Consider the following 22,066-nt stretch of genomic DNA (forward strand, 5'->3'; position numbering starts at 1 on the left):
TAGTCTATTCACCTTATTACTCCCCTTTCCCAATATGTATAATAGGCTCACAATATTTATATTATATAAATGTAATAAGCACAGTCACTGCTTGTGCAAAGGTTCAACTTGTATGTGTGCAAGAGCCCCAGTACAACTCAGAGTTCTATGCTCCTAGTCAACACATATAGTATGATAGGCTGTTATGAGAACCATCACTGAGCAAAGGTAGGATGCTGAACATAGGAGGCATACAGAAACCTCTCATTCCTCATAATATTTTAGTGTATGTTTGCTCATGTACGGACTTGTAGCTGTCTCTGACCTCTTCTGCATGTAGTTGCTGCATTCTCACATTGGGAAAAACTACCCAAAAGGTGCTCAGTAAAAGCATGATTAATTCCTAGAGGGTAATGCAGGAAAAACAGTAAAATCCTGCAAAAATATAATAATTTTTGAAAGATCAGGTTGATACAAGATTCCGCATGCACACTGAAGTCGGCCATTTGTGGTCCTTAAGTCACAGTGTCATCCTGATCTCATTGGGCCCTCAGTCTTATTTCAAAATCCTCTTGCAAATCAAAGCCAATAACAGTAACACCTTCTAAGATGTTGGCAAAGGGGGAGTAAAAAGAGATAGAAAAGTGGCTCTACTACTCTGGCCCACCATCAATTTTAAGCCCTACTAACTGAGAACATGAGATCTCCAGATGCCCCAATGCAGTTCTCCATATTTTAAAAAAAATGAACAAAGGGCATGTGATTCTACCTCCCAGCCTTATACTCAGGGATTCATATACTTAGCATTTAAACATTCCATACCACTCTGTTGCATGCCTCAGAACCACTGCATGTAGCCTCATACTCCCATAACCTTTTTATTTGAAAAACTGTGCAATTTAATCAGATCCTCCCAAAGCCACTTTAGCCCTTTTCAGAAGGAGCAAGACCCTTCATCATGTTAGGGGAGGGGGGTAGTCAAATTGTTCTCCATAGCCAAGATTGAGCCAACTGAGAAGATTGCTTCAGTTATGAAGAAAAAGGGTCCATAGAGAAGTTCAGCCCTTCCAAATCAAGGCAGAGGACCACAGAAAGTTTGAGGAACACTTGGGATTCCCTATAGGTCTTTATGAAAACTTTATTGAAAATGAACGATTTGAAAAGATCATCCACCTGAAGAGGATCCTCTTAAATAAAGTCAATTGAATTATCTGTCCTCCTGTAACCATGGGTACACTTGTTCAATTGGCCTGGTGAAATAGATAAGTATGTGGACTTGTGTTAAAAGTGTTTGCTATTGGAACTGTAATAAAAATACTGTTTTCTGAAGTCCTTCCTCAGATAGAGGATCTTCTCATGTAGTTTAAGTTGCATAAGAGGCTACAAAGAACCCAAAGCTCTTTGGCGATTTGCCTATCAAAATTAAAGTAGCAGAGATTGGCTATTTCTCATGAGAAACACATCCTTTCTCCTCTGACAAACTTGTTATTAGACATGGTTACAACTTTATCTAAATAATGAAGACAATGTAAACTCAGGGCCGATTTAACTGACCATTTAATGCAGTTCAAATGTCAGAGTCCTGCCCAACCAATCTCTGTAAAGCACGAGAGCACAAAAACATAGTCCAGGGACATTTCAAGGTTGACACAGTAATCAATCAGCCAAGCAAGGATGAGACAAATGGGTAAGCCATAAGTCTGTTCCAATATTCCAAAGACAAGTTATCTCACCAACACAGTTTCCAGGAATACTCCACAATCCAATATCCAAGATACAGTCTGTCTACCAAGGACTCAAGGCACAAGATATAATGCTCAAGGATGCATCTCAAAAACAATGTTGCTACCAGCTCCTGAGTATTCCAGACTTTAACTATTTATCCAAATCTCTCAAGTGCTCCAACCTTCTGGCCTTCTTCTCAGCCAAACAACTAGATCTCTGCACTTGAATCCCATCTGACCTTAATTGTAGCTGATCTGGAATACTTAATCCCTGGCCTCCCAACTCAAGGTCCTGATCCTGCCCTTGCTGTGAGCCCAGAGGACTGGTAAGTATTTCATTGTTCACTTAGGGTTGCTATTGTTCCTGTCCCGAAGTAGTGGCCTCTTCAGTCTCTGGCTATACCAGCTCTTGTTCTGTATTAGTATTCCTTCTTTCAGCTCCTTGTTGGTGGTACTCATACTGACATCAAAGCCAGCCAAACAACAAATTCCCACAAAAGTGCATAGAAGAAAGCCCTTAATGTACATTAGTGCTCTGTGATTTGTGTAATCATCCAAGCCTCAAACTGGTTCCAGGATTTCCTATGGAATCATCTGCACAATGAAGCCACTTTCTTCAATGCCAATTTGAAATAGCATCAAATATTCAGTGCAGATGGGTCTCAGTTGTCTGCATATCTTATCCATTTTTACCCAAAGAATTAAAATCCGAAGATGAGAACATAAAACAATTTAACAAGTAGAATAATGATAAAAGAGGTAGTATGTTTGCTGTGTTTCCCCAAATAAATAGCAATGTGGTTATGGTATATAAAATGACCTAGTAGTGCCATTATGGTGTGCATTGACCTAGTAATGCCAAATTCTGTAATGAATTGTAGAAATGATCATAAGCATCAGTTATACTGGAAATATTCTGATATTTTTCCATTATAAAAATTAATCACTTTGAAACTGACTGAAGTATAACAAGAATATTAGCACATTGAAGTTTCGTAGTATGAAAACAATAGACATTTCAGGTATTTAAAACTATTTCATTCACATGAAATACATTCTTCTTTATCTCACCTTACAACCAGCTCAGAGAAGTCTCTGTCTCTCTATAACAAAAAGATTGAGATTGCTTAAACTGATCTATATCAGAATTCCTTTGCAATACACCATAAAAAGCTTTAATTATGCTAAGGTTGCTCATCGACATCACAACAGAGAACCATTTGTCCCAGTACAATTAGTTAGCTTTCTGTCCCAAGGTTTAATTACAAAATTTGGAGTATTTCAGCAAATGGCAAACATGGCCATCTGACTCCTAAGACTGTATAGAATAATGTAAAGCCTATTTCAGGTACCAGATGAACTGATTGAGTTTTTCTGGATTTAAAGGATCACTTAGCACAGTGGTTCTCAACCTGTGGATCCCCAGATGTTTTGGTTTTCAACTCCCAGAAATCCTAACAGCTGGTAAACTGGCTGGGATTTCTGGGAGTTGTAGCCTAAACACTTGTGGACCCACAGGTTGAGAACCACTGACTTGGCAGAAGTCAAAGCAAGAAAAGCAAGGCAAGCAAGAAACAGAAGTGCAGAGATTGTTGTAAGAAGTCTGTGGATCCAAAGCGTATCTTTCCTAACCAGCTGTAGCAATCTGAGGCTGGATCTACACTGCCCTATAGTCAGAGCCGGCCCTAGGTATTTTTCAAGTGTAGGCGAACAGAATTTTGGCGCCTCCCCCCCCAAACCAATCACTGAAAAATAAAAGCGTTGGATAAGCGAAAATGTTGGATAATAAGAAGGAATTAAGGGAAAGCCTATTAAACATCAAATTACATTAAGATTTTACAAATTAAGCACCAAAACATCATGTTTTACAAGAAATCAACAGAAAAAGCAGTCTCGACTGCACCCCCGTATGTTTTGCGCCCCAAGCGACCGCTTAATTCGCCTTATTGTTGGACCGGCTCTGCCTATAGTCCAATTTCAGAATGTGGATCACTTGCATTGGACTGGAATACATCAGTCTACACTACCCTATAGTCCAGATAAATGCAGTAGATCCACCTTTTGAAGCAGGATTATATTGCAGTGTAAATCCAGCCTAATACCACTTTAAGATCTATACTGGATTCATCTTTTGATGAGGTACTTACAGTTCCCTGCTGGATATTTCTAGTCCACTGGTTCTCGAACTTTGGTACTCCATTTGTTTTGGATTTCAGATCTCGGATGTCCAAAACACCTGAAAAACCAATTATTAGGAACCACTACTTAAATCTACTCCCTAGCTTCAGCACTAGATTTCTTTGACAGAAAATTCTGAGAACCTCACCATATTCCAAATCCTAAGCTTTCATGGGATGCAGCTATGGCACTCAAAGTGCCACACTATATAAATGTGGAGTAACTGTGTAGACAAAAAGAGTCATAGCCCACCACAATGGCAGCTGATTAATCAACTGATAGAAGGTCAATTGATAGAAGGTTAAAGATGATCACAGTAATGATTGTACTTCCATCGCTATATTTTGTGCTTGAGTACATGATTTCTAAATATCTAGTTTTAGAAGAAGCACAACACATTTCTAAGAATGCTGCACACATGGTAAATTTCATTTATTTTGGCTTTAAGTGAATTTTTTACACATTAGCCATGTAAACATAACCCCGAATTATGAATCTTCAGCAATTAGAGCCACCAACTGGGTTGCTCTGCAGAAAGCTTTCATGTGTACAACAATGAACGGTCATTGCTGTTGTTTTTATCACAGAGGAAGAACTGGGATTATTTTAACACTTGATTTCAAAAGCAGGCCAGGTGCAGTGAAGAACTAATTCCCAACATCAGATGCATAATGGCTCTTCTGCCCAAAGACATAAAAAGCACAGGAAGCACTTAGTATGTGAAAGAATGTGCATCTGTTTACAATGTCTCAGTGTTTAATCGTAGTAATGACTATGTGAACAACACCGATCACATTGGAAATCAATATTACAAACTTGGAATCTTTATGTTTACTTTATGGCTAATCCAGTCATTACTGCCGACATCGAAAGCAAACACTGCAGCTGTACCATGTTTAATTCATCGAGATGTTCTCTCAAGACTGACTGCCTCTCTGCTATCGCCACATAATTTTCGGCAGAGCATCTGCCAAACTTTAGACTATAGCTTCCAGTTTTGCAAAGAACCATTAAAAGACCCTCTTTCACTTGGCAAAGGGAAACCACTTCCAGAATTCCTTTGTAATAAAAAAAATGTTATTGGTTGCTACTGGAAGACTTTAACAATCAGAATAGTTTAATTTACAGTATAGATGAGCTGCATGTACATAGGCTAGGACCCAAAGAATCATCTGGAGATCTGCTGTATATGTATAACACGGAGCTTCTCGGTCCATAAGGTCTAATGTCATCCTACTGACTATTCATACTGCAGAATTATATCAATTTGACACTTTAATGACCATGGACGCATCCTACGGAATCCTGGTAGCTTGTTGTAACACCAGAGCTCTCTGACAGAGAAAGGTAAATATCTCAAAGAATAAAAAAAAAATCCCAGAATCCCATCGCACTGAGACATGGCAGTTAAAGTGGTATAATTCTGCAGTGTGGATACAGCCATGGAGTGCTCTCCTGCATGTTTCAACTGTTTTGTAGTTTCAAGAATAGAACACCGCATCTTGCAGAACAGCCAGATTCTACAGATCACACTTAAAAGTAACCATATGGCTTGTCTTTAAATAGCACCAGACTACAGAATGATAGCTAATGTCCTCCAAAACCACATGATTGTTTTGCATAACCACTCAAGGCACTTAAAAAATGACAAAATATAAAATTGTTGCCAAATTTTGGATGTAAACCACTGAAACCCACCAAAGCAAGCAGAAAGTGTTTGCTTTGGATGGGTTCCCCTGATTTGCTGACAGCTTTTGGTGTCAAACCAAGGCAGCCACATTAAAAGTGGTATTTGCCACTTCTTTGAGCACATTTGCTGCTAATATTTAAATATGCAATAGTAGCAGGATGTGCAACTTGCAGTGGGTTTTCAGGGTAGAATTGTGCCCTGGATTCATCAGTGTTGTCACCTTTTGCCTTTTCCACACAAAAAACACAATTTTAATTGTCTCTTCTCAGAAGCAAATCCCCCTTATTCCAATGGGATAGTGGTGGTAATTATGTAGCCCTTCAGGTACTGCTGAATCAAAAAATCTAGCAAATCTAATCTCCATAGACAAATGGTGAGGAATTTGTGGAGATGCAGCCAAACAACATCTGGAAGGCTGTAAAATTACCACCTCTCCAAGGAGGGGACTATGGAAGTTTTCCTATGAGCCTGTATAACAGAAATAGCCAATTGTTCAGGAGTCAATTTTCTGCTCTGGGACCCTCAATTGTTCAAAATGACAAAAGCAAAACAGGAAGCAGTTAGGAATCCATTTCTAATTTTGAAAAACATATATGATGTTCCTTTGGCATCTGTGGGGCTTTGGTTCCAAGACCTCCATGGATAACAAAATCCATAGATGCTCAAGTCCCATTATATACAATGGCATAGTAAAGTGATATTCCTAATATAAAATGGCAAACTTGAAGTTTGCTTTTTGGAATTTAAAATATACATATTTTCAAGCCATTAATATTGGAATCCATAATGGGGAGGGCCAAAGCCAACAATACTGTTTTATGTTAACCATTGCAGGAAGCCATTGCAACCTCGTTAAAAGATAGGATGTCTTTCCTGACAGCCTCTAAGGGTACTTCCAGACAGCTTTTCAAAGCTCAAAGAAGCGAGATGGCTATGGAGACTCACCCCTGTGGCTGCGGACGTGAGTTCCCACAAGCCCAATACCCCATTAGACTGGGGATTTCCAGGAAAGCACGGATCTAATGGGGTATTTAATTAATTGGTTTGTTCCAAATCAATTCATTTTTACTGGAGGCGTCGTTTGGATGCTACTAGTAAAACCCAAGATAGGTCCCGCGTTTTTGGCCTATCTGGATGGGTTCTAAAAGAGGCAGTTTACCTCTTTTTTACCAGAAAAAGATCAATTATAGCAACCTGGGGTGTTTGAGGATTGTACAAACAGCTTTGGGGGAACATGCCATCTCAGAACTGTACTTTGCCTGCTGTATAGGATTGTTGCCTTAATTTTTCAAATTAACATAAAGTGGAACTATTGATCATATGGGATTCTTTAAGAAATTGTCCCCTATGACAATGGTTTTCAACCAGTGGGTCCCCAGATGTTTTGACCTTCAACTCCCAGAAATCTTAACAGCTGGTAAACTGGCTGAGATTTCTGGGAGTTGTAAGCCAAAACACCTGGGGACCCACAGGTTGAGAACCACTGCCCTATGTGAACCAGTTCATTCTTCCCTCTTCAAGCAAGATACAATATTATGTGCTATTTTGCTTTTTATGTTAGTGGTAAGCATAGGCAATGGCAGCTTGATATTCCTCATAGCATTTGGGAGCACCAAGAACATGTTTAGTAACCTGGTTTAGAGCTCCAGCAGAAGAACTCAATTTGGTGTATTCTTATCACACTGTATATGGGTTGCATCAGCAGTTAGCTAGCTCTCCTCCCCAATTGCTTCCATAGGTTATTCTTGTCTCTCCTTTTCTTCCTGACCTTTCTAGTCCTGTTTTGAGAAGCAGTGATTCCAAATGGCTCATCCACAGGGAGGAGCCGAACATACATTGGCATTTCAAAAGAATGGAGCTCAATCAGTTTTGTTTGCTGATGAAACAAGCCAAGAGAGAACCTATTTGTTTTCTTAAGTATGATGTCATCCCTCCCTTCCCAACATTAAAAAAAAACCTCAAACTGCCTGGCCTCAGATATAAATCATTTTGAACAATAACCTTTTCCCCTTGTCTTATACCTATGGTTTCCAACCCCACTTAAAGTCATGCACACTTCCTAGTTTACAGAAGAACTGTAGTTCATATTAATCATGGCCTCCTGTGTTAGCATCCAGCTCTTCTGAAAATACGGTTTTCACAAATCAAAACAAAGGAGTATCTGAGTGAGTGCCACATAAGGTATTCTTTGCTAAAATGCCATAGTGGGTTTAGTTACATTTGAAATTTTAGCATTGAAAACAAAGAAATGACAACATGGCTTTTCTGTACAACTTCCCATGGTTCTAAATGCTGGCTTAAATGAAAACATTATTAGATCATCTCTAATGAGTGAATTGCCCTCCACACCAAACAATGCAATGGCATTGCAAAGACCTTCTGTGCTAGAAGGGCACCAGGTGTTCGGATGCAATTATTCTCTGTAGTTTCAAGAGTGCTCTAGTTATTCAGAGTTAAGAAAAACATAGGTAATTTATGAAAACACAGAGCTTGGAAAAATTACCTTTCTTTAGACTACAGTATAGTGCCTTTATTTATTTCGTGTCAAAAGCATTGTACAACAAATACATTTCAAATAATGGAAATAAAAAAAAGAAAGAAATCACAAGCAACTAAATAGTTTTGGACCAAAAGCGGGCAACAGCAACCGCATTGTCTGTAGCTTTAAACAACTCCTCCTCCGTACATGAGGCAGGGCATTGTGGGAAAGCATACATATGCTGAGTTGTTTGTTCAGCTCCACAGTCACACAAGGTGGAGGATTCCTCCAGGTAGTGCCACCTTGCCAAGTTGTCTTTGGATCTGCCCACTCCGCTTCTGAGTCTGTTCAGGGACTTCCAAGTTGCCCATTCTTGGTTTGCCCCTGGAGGAAGACCCTCTTGGGGGGCCATCCAGTTAGAATTGCCAGGTTTAGCTGCCCAGAGGGACACCCTTGCTGATGCTGGAGGAACATCAAGAGGAGTGGTGGTTCTCATGAAGCCCTTCCTTGATTTGAGTCTGGTGGGAGGAGGGTGATAGCCATCCAGTGGGTGGCTTTCACAATGTTCGACCTTTTTTCTCTCACCGTTAGCAGTGACTTCCCGTCGCACATCAGGAGGGGCAATGCCAGCTAACTTGTAGAGTTTATCAACAGGTGTAGGTTTAAGGCATCCCGTGATGATTCTGCATGTTTCATTCAGTGCTATGTCCACCTGCTTTGCATGGGCAGACTTGTGCCAAACAGGACAGGCATACTCTGCAGTTGAGAAAGACAAGGCCAGGGCTGATGTTCTTATTACTTGTGGGTCTGCTCCCCATGCGCTGCCAGTCAGTTTCCGCAGGATGTTATTGCGTGCAGCTACTTTGTGCTTGGTGTTCATGCAGTGTTTCCTATATGTTAGTGTTCGGTCTAAGGTGACACCAAGGTATTTAGGATGGAAACAGTGTTCAAGCTCTTGGCCTTCCCAAGTAACTTTCAGTTTCCTGTTGGCTTTGCGGTTACGTAGGTGGAAAGCACACACTTGTGTCTTGGAAGGATTAGGCTTCAGGTGGTTCTCTTTGTAGTAGCTGGAGAGATCTTTCAAGGCATTTTTGAGTTGCTTTTCAACTGTTTCAAAATCTTTTGCTTGTGTTGTGAGGCCAAGGTCATCAGCATATATAAAGCTCTTTGTGAGTGGAGGTTGTGGCTGAGTATAGTGCCTGAGAACTATGGATGCTATCACCAAAAGTATTTTTTCCAAGTTTGGACTTAAACATCCAGTTTGAAGCCCCCCAATCAAATTACCTTTGTATTGACCATTTATTCTGTTGGTGAGCCTGAAGTGGTGGCATCTGGCAGCTCCCAAATAGAATGTACATACCATACAGACTCTCATTTCCATCAATTTTCTAACATTTTCCTCTCTTTATTATCAATTCAGCAATAGAAATAACTTAATCTACTCTTTGTCATATTTGGTTTTACAGGATGTAGGACTAATATGTTGTTGTTTCACTTCAGTAAGTTTTTAAAATAGCCTCAAGCTTGTAAGAGAGGTGCTTTTAAAAACAATATTCATTACAAGAACATTACCAGAATTTAATGCATTTATCATATGTCATACATGAGCAGCCCTGCTACTTGCTTATAAGAAAAGAGCTATATTAATTATTCACATTATTATTTTTTTCTGGGTGACTTCACATTACAATGAGGTGGTTTATAGGCTGTATAGATATCCTGAATAAAGAAATGTTCCTCAAAATTGTCTACAGAGTAAAAATATTCTGATGTTGTGCCCAGGAATATGTGAATGAGAAATATTTCTATATTCTTTACAGTCTCAACTAAGACTTCAAAAATGTTATTTCCTGGGACTACAGCTCCACAAACCCAGGGAAAAAGAGGATAGAGCATTTCTGTTTGAGGATACAACCAAGCTGTAGATCCTGTTCTGACATCATTTACAAAGAGAGAAGGTAATGCATCCTACATAGGAGGGTGCTTTCAAAATAATGTGCTTCTAAACTCAAATTAAGATGTTAATTTTCACTTTAAAAGCTTTGAATCACGATATCTGGGAAACCTCATCCTCCTATATCAGTGGTTCTCAACCTGTGGGTTCCCAGAAATCCCAGCCAGTTTACCAGCTGTTAGGATTTCCGGGAGTTGAAGGCCAAAACATCTGGGGACTCACAGGTTGAGAACCACTGTCCTATATGAACCTGCTTGGAGCTTACATTCCTTATCTGAGGCATTGTTCCATGTGCATTCACCTGAAGAAGTGAGGACATCTTTTGAACAACATCCTGTGTGTGGGACTTCTTCCCACTGAAGTTAGCTTGGCTCCCTTATTACTAATATCTAGCTAGTTATTACGTCAAGTCAATTATTAGAATTGCTCTGTTGTATTCCAAATTTTTCTGTAAATCAGAGTAAGGGCAATTCAGCGATATTTTTATCAATAAATACAGTTTTGGAATAGTCTACCATTCATTAAGAAAAAAGAACAGCATCATAGAGCTCTAGCTCATAGTTTGGCTTATTACCCTGAGATTTCGCCCTATTTCTTTAGACGAGCCTTCCATAATTATATTGGTGTCAGCTAATCTGCCATTTTCAAGGGCAATAAAGCTTGTTTAGTATATTCCTTTGGGAAATTAAAGAAACCAGAAAGATGAAACATGGGATCTTTTTCTCCTCTTAAGCATCAGTGTCAGTTTGAAAACTGTTAGTCAAAGAAATTATTTCAATGACAAAGTTTTGATTATTTTTTTACAACCCATTTACGTACATGAAAATATTTCCATTGCTGGCTTTATACAATTTGACTCTGTAAGAGCTATTTCATTCAGAGGTCTTTGCTAATCTGGAGAAAACACTAGGGCTGCAAAACTTTCAGCCGTTAGTGGTAGCAGCAGAGGTAAAATGGCCTGAGATGCTCCTTGTGGAGAGAAAAGACGGAGTATAATTAAACATAATAATAATAATAATAATAATAATAATAATAATAATAATAATAATAGCAAGGAGAACAGCACATGAAATGATCTCCTAAACTCTTAAGACATTTGTCATAAGTACTGCATGGAACAAATTACACTCAGATTTCACTGTGCCTATATGGAGGAAGCTGGTAGGTGACCTGAAAGTACACACACTTATGGAGGCCATCCTCCTATCTCTGGAGATACAATTACAAGAGATAGTATTCTCCGCCCCCCACCCCCAAACACATCAATGAATACAGCCATCTCTGGATCAGTGGAGAAAGAATACTACGGCTGGCATCCTGTGGGTAAATTATGATGGCAAATGGTATTTCCACAGCCAAAGAAGAAGTCAAAGCCTAGCCCACAATAAAGAAATCTTGCAAAAAAAAAATGATATGGTCATTTTAGGGAAGTCATACATTGAAAACAACTTAAAGGTTCAGGACAACAAACAACAAAATATTCCGTTCAATATATACAATCTGTATTGAAATTTAAAATGTCTTGATCTTTTGAAAGACAAAACTGTGCTGGTTCGTTATATGTTTTTTTAAATGGCTTCTTGAACTATCTGGTATTACTGCAACTTTTTCGGGTTAGCCTTCTGCTGACAAGACACTCAAAGAGCATCTTGTACCTTGAAAAGCACTATACCAAATATCCTTCCATTTATAAGTGACCTATGTGATGCATTTATGAATTGTTCCAACACCTGTTTTGGGAACCTGTCCATTCCAGTGGTATTTTTTAGCTTCTGCTACTTATGGAACCTCCCCCACTTCACCTGAATTTACAGAGCTGATAGACATAAATCAAGTCAGATATACCACTTCATCATACCTCTGGCAGTGACACTCAGAGGTGCTCCAGCTCACCGCTGGACATCAGGAAGCCACCATCACACACCCCACTTTGCTGGGCTCCCCTGGCTCCTCTTCACACAGGAGGAAGTGTGGTGCATGCAAGGAGCACACAGCTTTGCCCTTTGAAGGAATGGCAACACAGGAAGTCTCCCATGTTGCAAGGGCAGTGGTGGCATGCCGGTTCCACCCTCCTTCAACCACAGAGCCGGCATGTTGTCATGTAATTGGAATCTGCCAGCTCAGTGGGTGACCAGGGCTAAATTGGTATTTGCCGCCAAATCTAACCCCGTATGATGAGGTCAATAGTCAATATAATCACACTGTAAAATCATTGTGTTACATTTGACTGTAGTAACATCACACGATCACACAAGACACAATTAATTCAGAGCGAGGACAGGAGTTCTTGATTTAATTATATCAGAGCTCTAGCCAACTGAGAAGCTACATGGCCAATCAAATTCAAGGATGTGTTGACATTTAAAAATAGGGTCAGTTCAAAGTGAGAATGAGGGTAATGCTTCCCGAACAGGACCAATGCTTTCAGAACAATTATTTGAAAATTATTAGAAAGGATAGGCCTTTTTGTTATAGGGAACATGTTCATAAAACAATAGCAAGTACTTTCAAATGAAACCTCCTAATAAATTACAAAGCAAAGCTCAGATTTCCATACTATCAGATTATTAATTTGTGAATGGGAGGAAGATGCTGGGTGTCAGGCTTGCCTTACAGCAGTGGTTCCCAACCTTTGATCCCGGCCAGTTTACAAGCTGTTAAGAATTTTGGGAGTTGAAGTCGAAAACACCTAGAGGACAAAAGGTTGGGAATCACTGCCTTAGAGTTATTATTGCTACTTCTGTTTCAGAAACCTAATTCTAAAGCTCATCTCTTCCCCATAACCCAGACATCTCCTATTCTCTTCTCCAATTTTCCCTGCTTTAATTTTACTCCCAATATGCACATTGCGATACAAGTGATCATTTAAAACACCTATACATGAACCAGTGACCTAAGCTGTTACTCCACATAAGGGGAGAGCATTATGGTTCACATGCAGCTTCCAAGTTTACTTTTGTGGGCCCTGGCCCCAGAAATAGGCTGAAAAATGAAGTGTCGTTCTTGGACATCATCAAAAGCAGTGATTCTCTTTTAAAACAAAGCTCAGGAAATTCCTGCACCTTGCTTCCCCCATAAGAGGTTTTTAACAACTGGATGTTGATTTCTAGACACTTTTAGGTTTTGTTTTAGAGGGCAAATGATGCTGTACCCACAGACACCTGGTCTAATCACAGAGAAGGAGCTCCAAAGCTGTTTGCAGTGGAACACCTAGTTGTGCAACTTGTCCAATCGATTGCACAACTAGTCACATAAGCAGTAGTATGCTCAGGAACCACAAGAACAAATGTGCTGCTTCTTGCACCACTTGAAAAACTAGTTTGTTATTATAATCTGCCAGTAACTCACAAGGTTTAGATTACCATGCCTTTACAGGAGTAAAAAAAAGGGGGTTAAATACAAGAATCATGGAATCACAGAATAATAGAGTTGGAAGAGACCTCATGGGCTATCCAGTCCAAACCCCTGCCAAGAAGCAGGAAATTGCATTCAAAGCACCCCCGACATATGGCATCCAGCCTCTGCTTAAAAGCCTCCAAAGAAGGAGCCTCCACCACAGTCCGGGGAAGAGAGTTCCACTGCCGAACAGCTCTCACAGTCAGGAAGTTCTTCCTGATGTTCTGGTGGAATCTCCTTTCCTGTAGTTTAAAGCCATTGTTCTGTGTCCTAGTCTCCAGGGCAGCAGAAAACAAGCTTGCTCCCTCCTCCCTATGACTTCCCCTCACATATTTATACATGGCTATCATGTCTCCTCTTAGCCTTCTCTTCTGCAAGCTAAACATGCCCCGCTCTTTAAGCCGCTCCTCCTAGGGCTTGTTCTCCAGACCCTTGATCATTTTAGTTGCCCTCCTCTGGACACATTCCAGCTTGTCAACATCTCCCTTCAATTGCGGTGCCCAGAATTGGACACAGTATTCCAGGTGTGGTCTGACCAAAGCAGAATAGGGGGTAGTATGACTTCTCTGGATCTAGACACCATACTCCTATTGATGCAGGCCAAAATCACATTGTTGGCTCATGTCTAACTTGTTGTCCATGATGACTCCAAGGCCTTTTTCACATGTACTGCTGTCGAGCCAGGCATCCCCGATTCTGTATCTTTGCATTCCATTTTTTCTGCCTAAGTGGGGTATCTTGCATTTGTCCCTGTTGAATTTCATTTTGTTAGTTTCAGCCCATCTCTCTAGTCTGTTTTGAATTCTGCTCCTGTCATCTGGGGTATTAGCTATCCCTCCCAGTTTGATGTAGTTTTGTCTAGTCCACATTTTACTGGTTTGTTTGCCAGAAGGTCATGGGGGACCTTGTCGAAGGCCTTACTGAAATCCAGGTACAGTAGGGAAATGTCATAAACAAAACAGCCAAATCCCAAATATTTTAATATATACTATATTATAACAAGAATACAGATTTACAACCTCATCACAAGGTCTGAAGAAGTATCCCGCTTCACTTGGCTTCACCACTGGACCTCCTTCAGAGGTCAACAACTTTGTATGATGGCCAGCATGGGGCTCCATCCTCAAAACAGGGTGGAAGCATCCTAGGATGCTAAAATTGTTGCATATGATGAGGCGTTAAATCTATCCTGAACCTGTGTAATAGTAACCTGCGATATTGTTTTTGCCAAGGGCCTGCACTTCCAAAAAGAAGTGTAGACTCATATAATGTAGTTCAATTCAGTTAAACTGCATTATATGAGTCTACACTGAAAATATAATGCACTTTCAACTGCAATACAAGGCAGTGTAGATGAGGCCTATCATTCTTCACTGTTGCCCTTATTGACTAAGGCACCATGCTTTGTAAGTAAAAACATCTGGAATGCTTTTACCATGTGTATTCAAAAAGTAGGTAAGGAAAATGAGATATCCTTTTTGTCTAAGCAAGCAAGATATGCTTACTGTGTCTGCAAATATAATTTAAAATTACAGTTTACGTTGTATGCTTTTTGTACACTGCTGAGACATAGTATGAAATATTTCAAGGTAATTGCTAACTGACCTTCAATTAACTGAGCAATAAGAGGTCTATTTGCAATTGTGAGAGGTTTTGAGAATTTTGTTCTGCTAAAAGGATTTGATGTTATTGTTTGATATGACTGACAAACTGAAGCCAAAACAGATAGCTCTCAATAGAAAGGAAGCTTGATAACAATATCCAAGGACAATACCTTCGTTTTATCATACAAAGCGTGGTTATCCAGCATCATTTTCTTTTCATGGGTGGCATATCTCCGCAGATCACGTTCAAATTGCTGCACACACATAAGTCTCCAAGTTACAATCACAAAGCAAAGTGAATATCTGAATTCACTCAAGAAAATTATATTCTTTAACAAGTAATTCTCTTTTTCAGTGGTGTGTGTGTAATATTCATAGCATTCAATTTATCAAAGACTAGTGCTGAAACAGTCTTCTTGAACTTGAAATTAATGCATGCAACAGGTTTGCACCAATTTCTGTGCCTTTAAAACACTGGAGGAAGACTGATCCTTTAAAACTAGTATTGAAGCAGAGTCACCATTTACCAGGACATCTGTCAGGTCACATTAAGAAATATGAAATTGCAATCATACATTACCTTCTTTTCTATAATGAATGTAGCCTGCAGTTCATGCAACTTCCATAATGGATGCTCACCCAGAGGGACTGTTTTTTGACATGCAATACTACATCACATTAGCTTTGTCTGATACTAACTGCCTTGCTGATTGTTATAGTTTTATAAGAAGAGATGGTTTAATTTAAACACATACTGGACTCTATTTGCTTGTGACTTGCACGATTTGTCTGAGTCAAAAAAGCTTAGGTGTTTGCACTTTTTGAGCAAGTGCAGAAATTTGCAAAGTGCTGGCTTAAAGCAACAGTGGAAAATCTGCAGCTCTTCAAAGGTGATTGACCTGTGATTCCCATCATTCTCCATTTTTTCTGATAGGGGAATCACATTTTCAACTTTTTAGCTATGTTTGTTTTAACTAGTGTTAAGCAACTATGGAAAAGGCAGGATATATAAATGATCAATAACAACATCACCACCATCAGCACAAGTATTATTCCAGTTTGCTGAAATGACTTCAATGGCTGAAATGGTGAGTAGGGCTAAATAAAGTGCAGTTGTCCATATCTGGCATATAGGACTGAGACTGGAAGCATATGGGTTCGAACCTCTACCGAGCATATGAAGTCAATTGGATCACTTTAGTATTTGAGAGCTTTACGCAAAATGGATAAATTAACAACTTTGATTAAAGAAAAATTAGTAGTGACATTTTTGAAAGACCATAAATCTTTAATTGGCCATTTGCAAAGAAAAATAATAAATAATAAATATTTACTACAGATTTTGGTAATTATTAGCTATAAGCTGAGGAAGTATATTGATGGTAATTATAATCAGATAAGCAACTTTATATAGTCATGTATAATCTTAGGAAAATTGGAAGTCAAATGTAAATTCCTTTCTTTATTATTCCTCTTTTCTCTTATTATTTTTTCCCTTTCTTTTCTTTGTTTCTGATCTTTCATTGTTTTGGAAAATATTCAATAAAAAGAAAAAGATGCTTCAGATATATAAAACTACACACTCGGTTGCAATATCAAAATTACAGTAAGTTTGCATTTCCAAAAAGAACAAATTGAGATGACTTACCCTGGATCCTGTCCATCCCAAGAGAGCAAATGCATGTTGTTCAAAAGGGCTTACAACCAGATCCACCCGAATTGCTTTCCAGTCTTTGATTTCTTCCACAGTAGAAGCCACTGGTGGAAGGGAAGTCCCCTGGTTCACTCTTTCCTTATGTAGTTTTAAAATGGCAAAGCATTTTTGAAAATGATCTAAAGCATCGACTCTTTGGCTTGGCAGCTTTGACTTCTCAAATGTTGATTCAATAAGATCATAGTATAAGAGCAATCCCTAGAAAGAACACACAATTTACACTTCCTCATTTTAACTAATTAGTCATCCAACACATTCATCTCACTAGCAGATCAATAAATACATTACAATGGTGTAGAAGCCAGCATTGGAAGACTGAAGTCTCTCTAGTTTTGATGAGCTCTGTGAAGATTCTAAATGCATGAGTATGTATTTTATTTTATTTCTTTTTTCTTTTTTTTTAAAAAGAGTTAGGATGTTTTTATTAAGTGTTTCTGTACATAGAATGAGTGAGAACAATGGTGGGTATAGGAAAGACAGAATGAGAAAAAAGGAGAAAGGGAAAAAAGAAGAAGAATTTTTTTTTAGGAGAGGCAAAAAAAAGAAAAAAAAGAAGAAAAAATATATATTTTAAAAAGTATGCATTTTCAAATCTCCTGTCAACTTATAGTAATCCCATGGGTTCCATAGCATTTTCTTAGATAAGGGATACTCAGAGGTGGATAGGTAAAGGTTTTCCCCTGACATTCAGTCTAGTCGTATCTGACTCTGGGGATTGGTGCTCATCTCAATTTCTAAGCCAAAGAGCCACTATTGTCTGTAGAAACCTCCAAGGTCATGTGGCTGGCATGACTGCATGGAGCACCGTTACCTTCCCGCCAGAGTGGTACCTATTGATCTACTTACATTTGCATGTTTTCGAACTGCTAGGTTGGCAGAAGCTGGGGCTAACAGCAGGAGCTCACCTCGCTCTCCAGATTCGAACCACCGACCTTTCGGTCAACAAGTTCAGCTGCTCAGCGGATTAATCTGTTGCACCACCAGGGGCTCCCAGAGGTGGATATCTCTTCCTAAATCTCAGATTTCGTAGGATGTGGCCATGACATTTAAAGTGGAATCTTAGCACCTATCACATGGGGGGGGGGGGGGGGGTTGGACCCTTACCATGCTGGGGTTTCTATTCAACCACAGATCCTGACAAATGCCACCAAATGACACAGGCCATGGCCCTGCCCCATCAATGGCTGAAGTGGCGAGGAAGTGTTGCAAGAAGCTTCCTCGCCACCATGGCGAGTCTTCTGTGTTTTGGGTAGCTCCAATGGAGCTACCGTGATTTTTAGGCTTTTACCCCATCTGATGGAGGGGAAAGCATGGCAACACGCCTTGCCATGCTTTCCCCTGTCTGATGGGGGAAGTGATAGGGCACCAACACGCCTTGTCCCAATGCCCCCATGTGATAGGGAAGGAGGGAAGATGTGCGGCTTGCCGTGAGGCACCACACACACCTTCTGTTTTGCAGGTGATTGCTGATGAAATGGGACGCAGGGGGGGGGGGGAGTCATCAGTATGAAGTATTATATGTTATAACTGTGTCATGTAAAAAGGCCATAAGAGAAAAATTCCTCTTAAGAACTTCACTGCTTGTCAAGGGACATTTTGATAGCCACTAGATTGATACTCTTTCCAGACTGTGAGATAAACGACTCTTAGAGCTGCAGCCAGTCCACATTCTAATGTCTTTTAGGAAAGGTAAAAAAAAACACCATCTCTTCAAACTTGGCTTTTCGCTATTTTGATTCTTTAATAATAATTCATTTTAATAGCTCTATTGGCTATTTTTCATTATCATTTAGCATATTTTAGTAATATTGTTGCTTTCCTCAAGGGTTATTTTTAGTAGAAAGGTGGATCGTCCATCCATGTGTCTATCTAATATTCCTCTGGTCTGTTCTCCCTCTCCCATCCCATAACCATTTCCATCACCTATGGTCTCATCAGATGAAGGCAAAGAAGCGTCTTCTCCTCACTTCTCCACGCTGGAGACCCCCAAAACACATCACATGACACAGGGCTACTTCTTGCTGGTCTCCATGCTGGCAGTGGAGAGAAACAGAGTTCAGACTCCTTCTACAAAAAAGGCAGAGGAGCTGAAGAGGAAGCAGGAGACAGTGGGAAACATCCTGGGAAGATATGGCATGGACTCTGACACTGTCCTATTATGCTTCCCCACGATTTTTTCTGCTATCCCCAAATTTACAAAGAGTCATCTGATGAGGTCCCTAAAGACATTTTGGGAGAGTAAACCTGACATTAAGAGATTCTTTTAGGGTGTATGTAGGTGGTAGCAGTGAGAGGGTGACTGCCCTTTCTCGGTTCCATCATTCTAGTAGCAGATGTTCATCCTTGACCAGAGTTCAGATTATAAGAGATAGCACTTCTCTCAAGAAGAGCAGTCCATTGGCAAAGCAGTAGCTTAAAAACACCCAGTCCCATGCCCACAAACACAGGTTCCGACAGAGAAAAGAAATTACTTGTAAAAGCACATGAAATAGCTTTAGTTGCAAAATATGTCTGCATAATCAAATATATGGTCTAGAAGAGGGAGGACAGAGTAAATGGCTGCAGTTTAGAGTGATGCAAGAAGAAAGAAAGAGTGTAGAAAAACAAACAAGCAAGATCTGGAACTAAAAAGGAGCAATTGATGAGTATAGCCACACAAGGTTTGGTAATTCTAACACCCAGACTAAGTAAATCTAGCAATAATTTGTCTGAATATTACAACTGGTCTCAAAGGTTGTTCATATGGTGACGAGTTAGCTGAATCTGGTAGTCAGGTATGTATTGTTCAAAACCAACCAAGATATTGTGAAAGATAAGGGAAACACTTGTTCAAGCACTTAACCCTATTTCTGGAAGCAAAAACACAACAAATTAAATAGCTAACAATTTGATAACCTTTCATGTCAGCCAAAATCTGTTAGCAAAGGTGGCTGCTTCCCTGTGCATAATAATAGAGCCAGCCTCATTTGGATCACACACCATTTCATAATAACTTTCCTTAAGAGGAATCATGTACATCAGGAAAATACATGATGAGTTTCTAAATTAACATCATCACTCCCTAAATGACAGTGAAGTTAGCAAGCAAAAGATTCCTATCTACACCCATGTGGTCCCTTCTAACAGATGCTGCTGAACAGCATGGGATCCGCTGATGCTACTCCAGAATTCTAAGCACTCATTCTGTATTAAACTCAAAGAAAAATATCCACTTAATATAATAAAGTAGAATGTTTCATGGAAATTTGAGCTAGCCCTTCCTAGATAGCGGATTTTCACTAGCTGTGTTGGGGTGAGGGACTTTGCTCCCTCCATACGTTTTTGTACAAGACATAAACATATTCCTTGTCTTTGGTTATTCTAATTTCTGGAAGCTGAATCCAAAACATCTGGGGAGGGGGGGGGGAAGACTCCCCAGCTATGAAAATATGGTTTAATGTCACTACCGCAGGGTCAAAACAGCCAATAAATTTGGCACATATTAAGAAGAGGGATGTTCCTTCAAAGGATAGAAGTCTTCTGATTGTCCTAACACATGCTTTGAATGGCATATCTTGTGTTTAAGGATCTTTTTGTGATTGCTCATTAGAAGGGAAATCATACGCTTGATTTGCAAGTCCAATTGCTGAATAATATATCTGAGGAAATTCCATTGTGAGAGGGAAAAAATCTTAATCATTGGGAATATTAATTCCTTTAATGTCTATTCTGATTTATAGAGGAATTGCAAACAACAATTTAAAATTTCAAATAGCTGCCAGATAATATACAGCATCCTCATACTGTAGTAGGAAGCAACATGCAGCCACACTAAAAGATATTGGTTAAACAATTCACACTTATTCATGCAATCTCAGGTTTAATTTAGGTACAAAAGTAAAGCCATAATTTATCATCAGATTTACACAGAGCTTTATAGCATAATGTGTACTTAAGTTCATTGATTTTACTGAGCTGAATTAAACTTAATTCTCTGACACTGGTTCAAAACACAGCAGTTTATATATGCTATATCTTGAAACATAAAGTTGCGATTAAAAAAAAGCTCAATTGCATAATAGATCAAGATTTTGCTACTTCAAAATTATGTTTAATTATTTTTATTCTCACTGAAGACAATGGGGAGGGGTGCAGTCCTATCCAATACTAGCAGACTGGCAACCACTACTATTCTACTGGCATTGTGCAAATGCTGTTGGTTGTGAATTTGGATCCAAGAATAACCATATTACCCTGTTTCCCTGAAAATAATACAGTGTCTTATATTAATTTTTGCTCCCAAAGATGTGCTAGGTCTTATTTTCAGGGGATGTCTTATTTTTTCATGAAGAAGAATTCACATTTATTGTTGAACAAAAAAAAATTAACATCACAAGCCAACATAACCAGACAAACTGTGAATCCTATCAAGAATGTCTTGTTACTGCTACTATTTCTATTAAAATCACATAAAGAGCAATTAGAGTGCATCAATAATATAAACATAATAAGATAAACAGATTAAGAAAAATAACTACAGTTCATGAGGTATCATATCAAGACATATATTGCACTCTACTCCGGTCCATAACATGATATTCCTGTCATTCCTGATTAATTTTCAAGATTAGAATACCCTTCCATAAAAGAGGAAAAAGGCAGCTCAGATTGTGATGTGCATTACAAGTGACAGGTGATCTTCCAGTGTACAAAAATATTGATGTACTTGCCAAATTTCAGAACCAGAAAATGTGATTCACATGAAGAAAAATGTAATTAATTGTTTTATTTTAGAAGAGGGATCTGTAACTGCCAGAGATCCAAGGAATGGATATCCCCATACTGGATCTTAGAAGCTTACATTCCCTTCCCATGTCATCTGTCTTTATCCCCAAAATGTTTTTTTTACTCAAAGGGCTCCTTGTGGCATCTAAGTGGAGTGAAGAACAATTTCAGGGTTTTTGTTAGTTTAGTTTTAAAGCCAAGAGCATCTGGGATCTGCACTGACAGCCTCAAAGGCCCAGTTGGATGGAACAGAAAGAGGATGGAGGGCCACAGGAAACAGCTTGTGGGATTTGCACATTGCCCATCTCACACATACACTTAGCATTCAGGTGGATGGTCAGAGCACTCTTTTAAGGTCAATGGAAAGTGGGTTTTGCACTACAAGTCCCATCAGGCCTTAGCTATGGAATGGTGGGAGTTGCAGGCCAGCAATGTCTACAGCAGAATGCATGCAAAGAATGGCTTCCTCTGGGTCAAGATGAGCTACATATGGAGCGAATGCTTTTTCTTTCTTCCTAAAGCCATGACGCCTCCTTCCTCATTTGTCTCCCTTCCAAAAAGTAGAAATACAGTAGAGTCTCACT

The 22,066-nt window shown here is 39.4% G+C and overlaps 1 protein-coding gene across 1 annotated transcript in view; it reads right to left on the reverse strand.

The window, feature by feature from the left end:
* The window catches only part of dntt (DNA nucleotidylexotransferase), a 163,751-nt gene that overhangs the window by 13,937 nt on the left and 127,748 nt on the right, over nt 1-22,066 (reverse strand). The window contains exons 10-11 of the mRNA XM_016995901.2: nt 16,653-16,916; nt 15,175-15,258 (exon numbers count right to left, since the gene is read on the reverse strand). Of these exons, the coding sequence (XP_016851390.2) occupies nt 15,175-15,258; nt 16,653-16,916 (348 nt within the window). The remainder of the gene's footprint in view (nt 1-15,174; nt 15,259-16,652; nt 16,917-22,066) is intronic.

This window comes from Anolis carolinensis, chromosome 3 (genome assembly GCF_035594765.1).
Source record: "Anolis carolinensis isolate JA03-04 chromosome 3, rAnoCar3.1.pri, whole genome shotgun sequence".
Classification (NCBI taxonomy): domain Eukaryota; kingdom Metazoa; phylum Chordata; class Lepidosauria; order Squamata; family Dactyloidae; genus Anolis; species Anolis carolinensis.